The sequence below is a fragment of the Delphinus delphis genome, chromosome 1, assembly GCF_949987515.2.
Source record: "Delphinus delphis chromosome 1, mDelDel1.2, whole genome shotgun sequence".
Taxonomy (NCBI): domain Eukaryota; kingdom Metazoa; phylum Chordata; class Mammalia; order Artiodactyla; family Delphinidae; genus Delphinus; species Delphinus delphis.
The window spans coordinates 7,723,540-7,737,506 of record NC_082683.1 but is presented as its reverse complement, the minus strand read 5'-3'; the positions used below and the strand labels follow the sequence as shown (position 1 = coordinate 7,737,506).

Below are 13,967 nucleotides of genomic sequence, written 5' to 3'. Positions count from 1 at the left end.
AACAAAGAGATGCAGAAGCAAACTCTAGTTTAGGAACAATCCCTAGAAGCCAGTAAGATTTGGGATCCTATAATGAGTAAGGGGATACTGCAAAGGGTCTTACTCTTCATTTCCCTAGATGTTGGTAATCTTTGCTTTCCCTGTGGACCTGCAGGCTCTTTCAAAAGGTTTAAAACCCACACTGTTCTACCACGCTGCACCATGAGTACACTCACCGAGGTGTGAGACCAGTAGGAGTAGTCAAAGCTGAAGGACTTTGGAGCTTCCTTTGGGTTCTTTGGGTTAATAATACCTAGAGGATGAAAATGTTTTGATTTTATAAGTGACTCAGTTAAATGTTTTTTAGTTCAGCATGATGTTATACTGTAAACTCAAAACATCCAAATCAGTAAATTCATACTACTGAATCTGAATTGGGCAATTGAAAAACAAAAATAACACATTTTTAATAGGTAGGATCTATATAGAGAATTTGAAAAGAATCAGACCAACAACATTCACTAGATGCCACCAGAATTTACAACAGAGCTTGGAACATAGTAGGTGCTCAGTAAATGTCTTGTGACTGAATCCTAGGTAAGTTAGCAGACAAAATTTGGAAATGGACCATGTTACTATTTCAAGGTGCTTCATAAGGCTTGAAATATTTCAATATATCAGAAATAAAAATTAGAAAATTACTGAATTAATCCAACCACTATTTAAAACAAACACTTTTTAAAGATCCTATCATCTACTTAAGAAAAGCATTTAGGGGCTTCTCTGGTGGTGCAGTGGGTGAAAGTCCGCCTGCCGATGCGGGGGACACGGGTTCGTGCCCCGGTCCGGGAAGATCCACATGCTGCGGAGCGGCTGGGCCCGTGAGCCATGGCCGCTGAGCCTGCGCGTCCAGAGCCTGTGCTCCGCAACGGGAGAGGCCACAGCAGTGAGAGGCCCGCGTACCGCAAAAAAAAAAAAAAAGGAAGGATAGTTTTTGTGAAATCCACAATTGATAATAACTAATACGTAAGTTACTAGATATATGTATATACGTGTGTATATGTGTGTGCACGTATACACTAGAAACACAGACCTCTAAATCATCTGTAGAATGTCATAAACAGTAAAATTACTTTTGACTGAAAAGTATGAAGCCTCACTGTCCATATTAAAAGTGATTTCTCGGGACTTCCCTGGAGGTCCAGTGGTTAGGACTCCGTGCTTCCACCGCAGGGGCACGGGTTTGACCCCTGGTCGGGGAACTAAGATCCCGCATGCCACACGACATGGCCAAAAAATAAATAAAATTGTTTTTAAAAAGTGATTTCTCATGTGATTAACCCAGTCACATACTTCAGGGACTGACTGAATGCTGAGGCTTGGCCTCTCTTCCTCCCTCACACACACAAAGCTTTAGCACCTCATATTTCACACAGGATAGAATCATTGTAACATGTGGTCATGAAATCGCCTCAAAGCCCAGACCAACCAATCCACTTCTCTAAGGCAGGGCCACACCCCAAGCTATCTGAGATCAGGATTAAAAAATAAATCTGCCCCGGGCAGCTGTTGCTCAGGATACAAATAGCAACAGTTGCTACGGTGCTTAGCTCTCTCTCACTGGATTCCACGGGGTATGGCCACACCTATGTTCCAACCTCAAATGCTGACAGAGTATTAACAAGGCTCACACAGCACATAATCATGTGACAAGGAGACATGGTTCTAGAAAGAACATCTCCCCACACACAAATGGTAGCCTAAGCAAAGAAGTGCACTTCTAAACAAAAGGCACTACCTACAAGATTTAAATAATAGCCAACATTCATGGAGCACTTACTCTGAGCTCTAAGTACTTTCTGTGCACAAACCTGTTTAATCCTCCCAACCACTCAATACGGCAGATGTTTTATTATCCCCATTTTATAAAGAAATCATCAAAAAGAGGTTAAGTAACTTACCCAAGGCTACAGAGCTAGCTAGTGGCGATTCAGGATGTGAGTTTGGAGTGTCTAGTTCCTGAGCCCAGTCACCCAACAATTAAATACTCCCTATATGCGGCGATCACCAAGGCAAACACGGTAAGGCATTTCTATGCATGTGCATACATATGTGCATGTAAATGCACATTTATGACCACTGCCCCCCAAAACTGTATCACAGGCATTGCTCAGAACTCTCCTTACAACATCTGAAACTAGGAACTATGAGAATTATAGTTCCTAAAAGATGAAAGACCACACACAAACTCTACCAAGAAAACAGAAATTAGTGTCATACTTCGTGAACCAGATTCCAGGTTTCAGTGGCTCAGCAATGAGGACAATAACAATATATAGGGTATGACCTCTGAAGTAGACTTCATCACTCGAAACCACGGTTAAAATAAACACTTTCTAACCTTTAGGAAATCCGCTGTCATAAAACTTTTAAGTCGCATTTCATTAAATCTTTAGCTACTCACTGGTAGTACCAATTCTGCCAAGAACGATTTAAGAAAGGGCAAGTTTTCAGATCCTACTCCTTTGTTCCCTTTTCTATAGTAAAGGAAAAGAAAAACTATGCCAGCGAGTAACTTCCTTGATTCACACGAAATCCTTTTCCTCTTCCTCAATATACCCTTCTCCCAGATCTTTGAAACTTCTGAAACTAATAAATTTTCCTAACTTCCATCTTCAAAACCAAGCTGCTTTTTATTTTTATCTATTTTTTTCTTTCCAGCTATTATTCATTCCACTCAGCACATGGATGCATGAATTCATTTAACAAACTTTTTTGGGGCACATTTGCTGTGTATTAAGTGTTAGATATACAAAGAAAGATAAGAAAGATACCACCTTTTTTCTTTTTTATTGAAGTAACATTGGTATATAACGTTAGATAACTTTCATGTGTACAACATTATATTTCTACTTCTGTATACACGATACCAAATTGCCTTTTAAATAACTGCCTCCAGGCAACAAAAATATCTTTAACATAAATAAGTAAATCAAAATATAATTTTAAAGAGCCATTTATATAAGTTATGTGAAACAAGATGAAATTTACCCACAATATTTAAAAGATTTTCATTCCTAAATGAAAGATATTTATATTAAAGACACCTTGGAAAAATGCAAAATTCAATATTCTTGTTACCAGACTTAGGGGGGGAAAGGTGTAAGCAGAAAGACTCAGAAGGTATGGGTCATTTCTATATGTTAGAATGGGTGGCAGTTACAGAGTTGTTTTATATTATTCTTTATATTTACATATACATTGTATTATCTTGACTATTTTAAATATTTACTAGCAAAAATTTTTTTTAACTCCAAAACTCTGCAAAGGAAAAAAACTTATAAGGATAAAATATTAATGACAGCGCTTGAGCACATCAGAAGCCCATGAACTCCACTATTACTTGCATGGACAATGAATTAATATTTTCATATGTGCGAAAGGATTTTTCTTTCTGAATAACAGCTATGATCTCACTTCCTTTAACCCAACTAAGAAACAGGATGTTTCCAACCATTAATAAAAATGGGGAGGGGGGAGAGAGAACATGTATAGGATTTGGGTATAGGATTTGGAAACAAAGGACCAGCATCAGTAAGAACAATTAAGAAATATATTTAGATTTAGGGAATTCCCTGATGGTCCAGTGGTTAGGACTCTGAGCTTTCACTGCTGAGGACCCAGGTTCAATCCCTGGTTGGGAACTAAGATCCCACAAGGCACACAGCGCAACCAAAAAATATATATATATATCTATATATAGACAGATAGATAGATAGATATATAGATATAGATATATATAGATTTAGATTTTTCTGTGACCTTGGGTATTGCTACACTTTTGTGTCCCCTCTAAAACTGAGGTAAGGGACTTCCCTGGTGGTCCAGTGATTAAGACTCTGCGCTCCCAATGCAGGGGGCCCAGGTTCGATCCCTGGTCAGGGAACTAGATCCCGCATGCCACAACTAAGAGCTCGCATGCCGCAACTAAAAGATCCCGCATGCGGCAATGAAGATCCTGCGTGCCGCAACCAAGACCCAGCCAAACAAATAAATAGTTAAAAATAAAACTGAGGTAATACCTAGTTCACAGGATTAAATGAGTAAAGCACTATACAAATGTTAATTTTCAAAAACACGTATTTTATCTTGTTTTAAATTCCCCCAATGTTTGGTGGGTATGATAACCATATTCCGTGGTTTTTAAACCAAAGCAAGGAAAGTTCACTGATAAAATAAGCTAAAGCATAAGAATTCTACTTCTTGGCAAGAGTCAAAATACTACATTGGAGTCCTTTAGATGTGCCATCAAATCTCCGGTGCTCCTACCACATTAAAAATCCCTTCAGTACATGGACCATGTCTTACGGACCCTCTACACTGCCCTACACCAAACAGGCACTCAGACGAATGTGCTCCACAGGTCATGTGTAATTTTAATTTCATTAAATCTTGTACCATTTTCAGGAACCTAAAAGGAAAAACCAAAACAGTATATACCTATGCAATATATACATAAAATACCAGTAAATTTTATTAACTTTCACAGTAAGAATATAGAGAGAATTCTATCACCGAAAAGACTGGGCAATATTTAACATAGTGATTCTTGTATCAAAGTCAACTGAGCTAAAACACAGTGTGCAGGACTTCTAATTTGTCTCCCAGAAAGCATGCACATATGAATGGAATTCTAGTAATTAATGAATATGTTCAACATATAAACCATATTTTCACCAATGTAAAAGCTATTACAAACATTTATGCCTCCCAGGGTCAAGTGTTATCAGTGGACAGAGTTTGTCTCAGACAAATCAACACTTTTTCTTCAAGGAATGGACTCCTGGCATATCTTTGAGGACTAGCCAGAACATAACTCTATTTTAAGTGCTGTATACTTCATAGTGCTTTATTTCCTATAAAAATCATCATTTCATGCCACTTTTCAAGACCTCTTTTAAACTCCTTCTGCACCTGAGGCCTCTTCTTCTATCAAGATTTCTCTGGACACACAGTATACTCCACATCTGGACCCACCTCCACCAGCAATTCTCCACATCTGATCTACATTGTCAGTTCTACTTTCAAAATGTATCCAGAATCCCATGACTTCTCACCACCACCATCAGTACCACCCTGGTCAACTCACCATCTCTCTCGCCTGGACGACTGCAATACCTACTAACTGGGCTCCCCACTTTTCCCCTGAGCCCCTGAAAAGTCTCATCTCCACATTGTAGATAATGACCCTTCTCAGACGTAATCCAGATCACCTCCACGGCAAACCTCCAGTGAACCTTCCGATAATACACTGAACAAAACTCCACTCCCTCTGTGACCTCCTCTCCAAAGGTTCAATCTTTACTCTGATCCCACTGGCCTTCTTACTGAAGACACATTCTCATTTCAGGGTCTTTGTACTTACTGCTCTGCTGGGAATGCTTTCTCCCAGGTATCTGACTCGCCCACTCCTTAATTTCATACAGTTCTCTATTCAAACATCACCTTATCAGACAGCCCTTTTCTGACCATTTAATTTAAATCAGCATTCACTTCACTCTCCATCCTCTTACCCTGCCTTATTTTTCTTCATTGCTCTCATGACCACCTGACTTATTATATGAGTCACTAGAATGTAAGTTCCATGAGACCAGAACTTCTGTTTCATTCACGGTTCTATCCCCTAGCTCCCAGGACAGTGCCTGACATACAGTAGATACTCAATATATACCCGAAAAACTAATGAATATGTTAGTTTCATCTTTCCTTACAGACTGCCCCTTCTTTGTGGCTGGAAACCATGACCCCTCTTTCTATATCACTCACGGTACTGACTTCATAAGTAGGTGACACTTATTTGTGAACTGGAATGTAGCTCTCTCAATACCACTTGCTTACTGAGTCTTTTCTCCCTGAGCAACCAACTAATTCAGCTTCTGGCAAGAATCATTAACCTCCGGGAAAGGAGGTACCTAAATTCCAGTCTAGAGAACAGAAATACAACTTCTAGGAAACAGCAGTAATAGGTAAACAGGGAACAAGAGGAAAGATTACCAGGTTTTAAATAGTACAGGCAAAAGAAGATGTGCTGATGGAGGTCAGCAGGAAGGGCAAGGATAAAGGAAAGTACATTGGGGGCAGAAGAGTGGAATAGGTACTAGAAATCCCTCTTCTTCCCCAGGTCTTTACAATTGTCTTTTACACTCTGCATTTCACAGGAAATATGGAATCTCATGGCAGACGGAGGTATCTTACCACATTAAAATCTGTTGCTGCAAAATTTTCTCCAGTGTCCCAGATATGACAAGCTTGCCTCGCATAACGATTCTTGTGTAGGTAGGAAACAAATTCTTGACCTCACACACAAGACACACACCCAAGAGGCACTGCCATATGGTAAAAACACCAAAAGACGTAAATAGATGCTAATGTTCTCAGCATTCATCTTTCCAAGTAGTTCCCCTGAAACATACATTCAATTAGAAGGGTGAGGTGCTCAGCACCTGGCTCAATGCCCAGCACAGAGCAGGGATTATACAGGAACTGGTTGAATCACTGTTGAATATCACAGCTACAACCAGGATGGTGCATCACTCAAAGCCCAGATGTTACAACAACATCCATCCGGACAAGTCCATGTTCCTGATCTTTCTGCCTATCTTCCAGTAGTCCCTGCCCCTTTGCCCTGTGTACTTGTACTCAATGAGCTCCCAAGTCTGAAATAATGCTAGTTTCCACGCTGACATTACTCTTTCTCAAAGGAAGGGTTATCACAAAAGATCCCAAGATCCTATTTTAAGAAAGGAAAAGTTAAGAGCCCTTTATTCACTGGGCACATTTACTGAGCACATTTATTAAGCACAAACTATGTACCAGGCACTGGGTTAGGGATACAATGGCAAGCAAAAGAGTTATTTCCACCCTTCTAGAGCTCAGAGTCAATGGAGGAGACAGACATATAATCACACAAAATAAATACATGCTTTCAAATTATGGTAAGATCCATGCTAGATAAGCATGGGGTCCTATAAGAACATATAAACAGAAACATATAAAAGGAAACATATATAAAAGAGGCAATTTTTTAGTCAGTAAACTCTGATTTGGTGAAAGAGAAGGGGGAGCTGAAGGATAAGTAGGAGATAGCTAAGGAAAGCCGAGTGATAATAATATCAGCCAACACCTACTGAATGCTTACTATGTTCCAAGCACTGTGCTAAAGCATTACATGTACACACTCATTTAATCCACAAAATAACCTCACGTTGCATCATCTCCATTTTACACTTGGAGCGCCTGAGTTGTCCAAGGCCAGAGCCTGAACTGAAATTTGGACCATCTGGCTCCAAGGCCAGAGCCCACTGGGCAATGTGTATCCCAGGCCAGGGAACTGCATTAGGAAGCCCTGGGGCAAAAAGAAGGACGTGAAACCCAGGCACTGGTTTGACAAGTGTAGCTCAAATGCAGTGAGCAGCAAAGGGTAGAAAAGCACTAAATCTCAGGGTCGTGGACAGACCTCAAGGAGCTGGTGAACCCCTGAGCAGTGAGAAGCCACTGGAGTGGCTTGACTACAGTGATGGATGGACTAAAGCATGGAGACTGGATTGGAGGAAAGCATGAATGGAAGTGTGGAGACCAATTACACAGAACACAACCACTACTGCAGAACATCTTTGCCATTTACATAATGCCTCCCATGAGAACTGCATCTGGCATCAGAAATCCATGAGTTTCAAGTCTGTGGCATTTGTCGGGGCCAGGAGAAAGAAAGGTCCATTCCTATATCAAAAGCATTGTGTTTCTCGATCCAAAACTGAATTTTGTCTTACAATTTGACCCAATATTCAATGATCAAAACCTGAGTTGATCTAGAAAATATTTCTAGAAGACATTATTAAATATTTTAGCAGTGAAGAAAATAGAATACTGTAGAGGCTTTGATCTAACTCCACCCTAAGTATCCAATATTATCCTAGGGTCCATCTATAAACTCAGCACATAACAATCAGTAAGCCTCAGTTTTCTTATCTGTAAAATGGGTACAACAATAATAGTGCCTACCTTTATAGAACTTGTTAGGAGGATTAATCACTAATCGATGTCAAGAGTTTTAGCTCAGGACCTAGCACAAAGGAAATACTCAAAATATTCTTTCATTTAGCAAATACTTGGGTGCCTACCACGCCCCAGGCCTGAAGGTATCTAGTGAAAAAACAGTCCCTGCCTTGAAGGAGCTTACATTCTAATCAGGAAGTCAGATAATTAACTAATAGAGATAGTACAACCTGGAAGAAAAATAAAGAAGACTTAGGAGATATAACGGTGACAATGGAGGTAGCAGGAGTGACTCTTTTAGATAAGAGTGGGCAGGCTGCCACATCTGAGCAGGGACCTGCATGACATTTAGGGCCCGGCAAGACCACCAGTGTTGCCAAAGGAGTAAACTATAATGGCATGTGAAGTCAGAGGGCTAGCCAGAGGCCAAATTCTCTGGGGCCTGTGGCCAAGGTGAGGGTTTTTAGTTATATTCTAAAAGTGATAGGAAGCCAACAAAGGACTTGAAGCACAAGCTGACATAATCTGATTTACATTTCTAGAATATGACTCTGGCTACTACATAGGAACAAAAGCAGAAACAGAAAGATAGGAAGCTACTGCAGTGTTCTTGGACTAGAGTAGAAACGATAAAAAGTAACCAGATTTAGGAGAGACTGTGAAAGCAGAGACAACAAGACTGACTTACTGATGAATTACAGGTGGCCTGTAAGAAAAAGAAGAGTGACCCCAATATTTTTGGTCTGAGAAACTAAAGAATGGGTAAGAATGAATGAAGAGCCACTTTAGTTGGGCAAGGAGGGGAAATCAGTTCTGTTGAAGACACGCTGAGTTTGAGATACTTCTTAGGCCTTTAAGTAGAGTTAAATTAGCAGCCGGGTAGACAAGTGTGGAGTTGTACAAAGGGGTGCAGGCTGGAGAAATGAATTTGGGAGTCATTGTCACCTCAATGACATTTAAAGCCTTGAGCCTAGATGAAATCACTTAGGAGTGTGTCTTCCCTATAGACAGAAAAGAGATCAAAGAGGAGAGACAAGGTCCTGGTGTACTTTTAACACAGGAGGAAAGGAAGAACAGAGAATGGCCTGGGAGGAAGGAAGGCAATCAGGAGAGCATGGGGTCCTGAGAGCCAAGAGACAAAGGAAATCAAGCTATGTTAGCTACTATCATAACCACCTTCTGGACTCCCAAGAGGAAGAGTCTTTGTCAGGCTATCACTTGACTTCCCCATAACTCACTCTGGCTCATCCTCACCTCTGGGCCTTGGTTCCCATCACCATCCAGATCTCATCTGGTTTCCAGGCTGTTTTCTTAACTCTCCCTTCATAAATCAGAAAGGCAGCCTCAGAACTGAAGATCTGATTGTATCTTTTCCCAGGTCCACAGGGGAGAGGACCTTGAGTTTATCCTCTCCCTGCACCTTGCACACCTTTCCCCTTGTGCCTTCAGACTTTTTATTCTTTATGCTGTAGCTGACATTCCTTACCTTAGGAGAGCCGGAGAAGAATGAAGAACAGGACAGCACCTTTCACGTAAAGGCTTGAAGACCCTTATTCAAGATCAATGGAATGCCTTTAAAATGACTCCCCATAAAATGTTCCATAGGCTTTAGTTTACTGATGAACCGCAAGACCATCTTCTCTTTCTTAGAGTGCCTTCAAGTCAAAATTAGCCTTACAAAGTCTGCGAAGTCCCCCAACTTTATCCCCCTTTTTCCTGGCCTTCTTTACAACTTTGTTACTCCAGCATCAAGATGCAGAAATAATGTTTTAATTACTAAGTCCTAGAAAACAAGGCAGTCAAAACAAGATTTGTACTTAAAAGCCCTTTTATTCTCCAGAATAAATTTGTTTATCTAATATCTCAAAGTCTCTATGCAGCAATTACACTGTTGTTGGCAAACTATTAAGATTTTGCCTGCAACTACAATTAACATATCATCGTGGCAACAGTGTAACTTTATATTAACTTTTCTCTGATGGCATGTTTTAAGCTTGTTAAAAATACCAGTGATATCTTCGGCACAAACTTCCTCTTCAGAAACTTTCTACTATATCCAAATTTAAGAAAAATGGCACACGATTATTTTATATACCATTTATATTCCAAAACCATAAAGCCAAGCCCCAGAAGCATCCTCTCCCCTACTTAGAATAATATATTGCCGAAAATATATTAAAATGGCATAAAGCATATTGTCATAAAGTAGATTTGAGCAAAAGACCTACAATCATAAAATTTCTTGATCTTTTAAAATAACAAAATTAGATTCTAAATCTTATAAAACAGGATAAATGTACTATATGCATTCACTATACAACTGACCCTTGAACAACATAGGTTTGAACTGTGTGGGTCCACTTATATGTGGATTTTTTCAAAAGTGAATAGTACAGTACTACACGATCTAGGGCTAGTTGAATCCATGGATGCAGAACCGCAGATACCAAGGGTCGATTATAGATTATAGGTGGATTTTAAACTGTGCAGAGGGTCGGCATTCCTAACCGCCTTGATGTTCAAGGGTCAACTATATACTCAATCCCAGAGTATTGAACATTCAAATGGAAGAAAAGAAGAAAAAAATCTACCAACTCTGTAGTGTCACACTGTCATCAAGAGAGTATAAAATAAATATGCTAGCTATAATAAACGTTAAACAAACTCTCAATTAACAATTCTGCTCTTCCTAAGCAAATTTTGAATGATTCTGAAGGGAGATGACAGGGAAGGTCCAGCTTTTCTTTAAGTTAAGTGGTACAAAGATGTCTCAACTAATAATAATGCCCTTTTTATTAATAATTTCCCTGGATCAAAAAAGGACATCAAGATAAATTTTAACCTAACAGTTAAATTCTAAATAGACACAGGCGTTCAGTCTTATTACACGGAACAGTAAAACTTAATATTTTGAGAAGCAATATATACAGGTCAGAGATTAAGAGTCAGAGCTCTGACCAAAACAGACACATTGATCAATGGAACACAATACAGAGCCCAGAAATAAACCCACACACCTATGGTCAATTAATCTTCGACAGAGGAGGCAAGAATATACAATGGAGAAAAGACAGTCTCTTCGGCAAGTGGTGCTGGGAAAGCCGGACAGCCGCATGTAAATCAATGAAGTTAGAACATACGCGCACACCATACACAAAAATAAACTCAAAAATGTTTAAAGACTTAAATATAAGATAGGACACCATAAAACTCCTAGAAGAGATCATAGGCAAAACATTCTCTGACATAAATCATAGCAATGTTTCCTTAGGTCAGTCTCCCAAGGCAATAGAAACAAAAGCAAAAATAAACAAATGGGACCTAATCAAACTTAAAAGCTTTTGCACAGCAAAGGAAACCATAAACAAAACGAAAAGACAACCTATAGACTGGGAGAAAATATTTGCAAACGATGCAACCGACAAGGGATTAATTTCCAAAATATACAAATAGCTCATACAACTCAATAACAAAAAAACAAACAACCCAATCCAAAAATGGGCAGAAGACCTAAATAGACATTTCTCCAAAGACATACAGATGGCCAAAAGGCACATGAAAAGATGTTCAATATCACTATTAGAGAAATGCAACTCAAAACTATAATGAGGTATCACCTCACACCAGTCAGATCATCCATCATTAAAAAGTCTACAAATAGTAAATGCTGGAGAGGGTGTGGAGAAAAGGGAACCCTCATACATCGTTGGTGGGAATGTAAATTGGTACAGCCACTGTGGAAAACAGTATGGAAGTTCCTTTGAAAACTAAAAATATAGTTGCCATATGATCTAGCAATCCCACTCCTGGGCATTATCTGGAGAAAACTCTAATTCAGAAAGATACATGCATCCCTATGTTCATAGCAGCACTATTTACAACAGCCAAGACATGGAAGCAACCTAAGTGTCCATCAACAGATGAATGGATAAAAGATGTGGTATGTATACACACACACACACACACACACACACACACACACACACAATGGAAGGCTACTCAGCCATAAAAAAAAAAAGAAATAATGCCATTTGCTGCAACATGGATGGACCTAGAGATATCATTCTAAGTGAAGCCAGAAAGAGAAAGACAAATACCATATGATATCACTTATATGTGGAATCTAAAATACGACACAAATGTACTTATTTACAAAACAGACTCACAGACATGGCAAACAAACTTATGGTTACCAAAGTGGAAAAGGTGTGGGGGAGGGATAAATGAGGAGTTTGGGATTGGCAGATACAAAAAAAAGAATGAGGGCTCTGGAGCCAGACAGCACCAGTTCATTTTCTAGTTCTCTCAATCCTAGATGTGTGACCCCAGGCAAGTTAGCCAGTATTTATGCCCTCATCTGTGAAATGGGGAAAATAAGAGTATCTGCCATAGGACTGTTGTGAGGATTACATGAGTTAAAGTCTGTAAGCGTCTAATTGTGGCTGGCATAGCTTAAGTATTTATTATTGTTGTCTTGTCGTTACCTACTAATCGCAGTGGTTTTCCCCCAACTAAAAGGCAATTTAAAAAGTAAAAGCTGATTTTGTTTTCCCCTTCACCCATTCTGCCTTCTCAATTTTATTCACAGTTACAAAAGGAACTCTAGTATCAGACCAGAACAATGTCACAGGGAAACAGTAATTGTAGTTAAATCATTTCCTCTTTACGTAGCTTCTGCTAATTCTGGCAGTACAGTTTTCTGTTCTGCCAAAACAAAAGAGGCTTCCCAGACATTCCCCACCTTTCCTGGCCCTGCCCCTCAGTTATTTAGATACCTCTCCTAATACCTTCATAATGGTCATCACACTGCTTTGATTACTTATCTCTAAGATGAAACTAAAAACACTCTGAGCCCCTGGTGGCCTCCCAGCCTATTTTTGCTGAGTTAACAAAAATCTAATTTCCCACATATGCCCTCAAAAACCTAATTTCATATTTCTTATTCTTACCACCTATATGAACAAAGCACTCATCCCTAAACAGTACAACCAAGAACAGTTTTTAGCCCACTAGAAATGTTTGTTCATAAAATAAGCACATTGTTGATATACTACAAAAAATTAAGTCTGTGAACACCAACTTCGCCTACTATAAAATCGGCACGAGTAGCCCCTCTCGCGGTCTCTCTAACCACACTCCAGACTTTGTGAGCTCCCACTGCAAGTGCTTCACACTTCACTGGGCAACTACCAAAAGCTATCAGCACTGTGTTGTTGGCACAGACTTTCAAAAATGAACTCCAAAACAACCCTTGAGAATTGCAAAGAAGGCATTTAAAACAAACAAACAAACAAACAAAACTGGGCATGGTTGCTTTCCCCTTTGAAAAAAGCAACAAATGTACATATAAAGGCCACATGAAGTACAGTCTGGATTTAATCAAGGCAACCTCAAAAGACTAAAACAGTAAGATGCAAAGCAGCAGGTTTCCTACAAGATTTTTTTCAGTCTTCTCTCTTGGCCGTTTCAGAATCCAGATGTGAAAACAACTTATTTAGGTAATTGAAGAAGTTTGAATTATACACTATAATAAAAAGCAGTTCCAAACACACAATACCAAAGGCCCCCTCCTTTAGTGACAGGTTCAACTGTTTCTGCCTATACATTTATATTCCCATTGAAAATAATGATTTAGGTACCAAAACTAACCACAAAAAACAATTTCACAAATAACTTTCAAATACCATCCTACGCGGACACCCAATTCCATTTGATCCTCACAACAACCTAGGAATAGAGAGCTGGGTAGGCATTAGCAACATCTCCATTTAATAAATGGAGAGGCTAAGGCTCAAGTATTTGATAACAGAGGATGAGCTAAATAATGTATGATTCATAACTACAATACAGCCACTAAAATCATGTTCCTGAAGACTACTTTAGACTTGGGAATATTTACCCACTGCATTACTAAGGGAAAGACCAAGGAGGCT

At 39.4% G+C, this 13,967-nt stretch overlaps 1 protein-coding gene across 5 annotated transcripts in view; it reads right to left on the bottom strand.

The window, feature by feature from the left end:
* Positions 1 to 13,967, bottom strand: part of KIF1B (kinesin family member 1B) — a 148,175-nt gene that overhangs the window by 109,654 nt on the left and 24,554 nt on the right. For all 5 annotated transcript variants that reach the window (XM_060013900.2, XM_060013919.2, XM_060013909.2 and 2 more), the window contains exon 3: positions 216 to 292. In XM_060013900.2, coding sequence (XP_059869883.1) covers positions 216 to 292 — 77 coding nt within the window. The remainder of the gene's footprint in view (positions 1 to 215; positions 293 to 13,967) is intronic.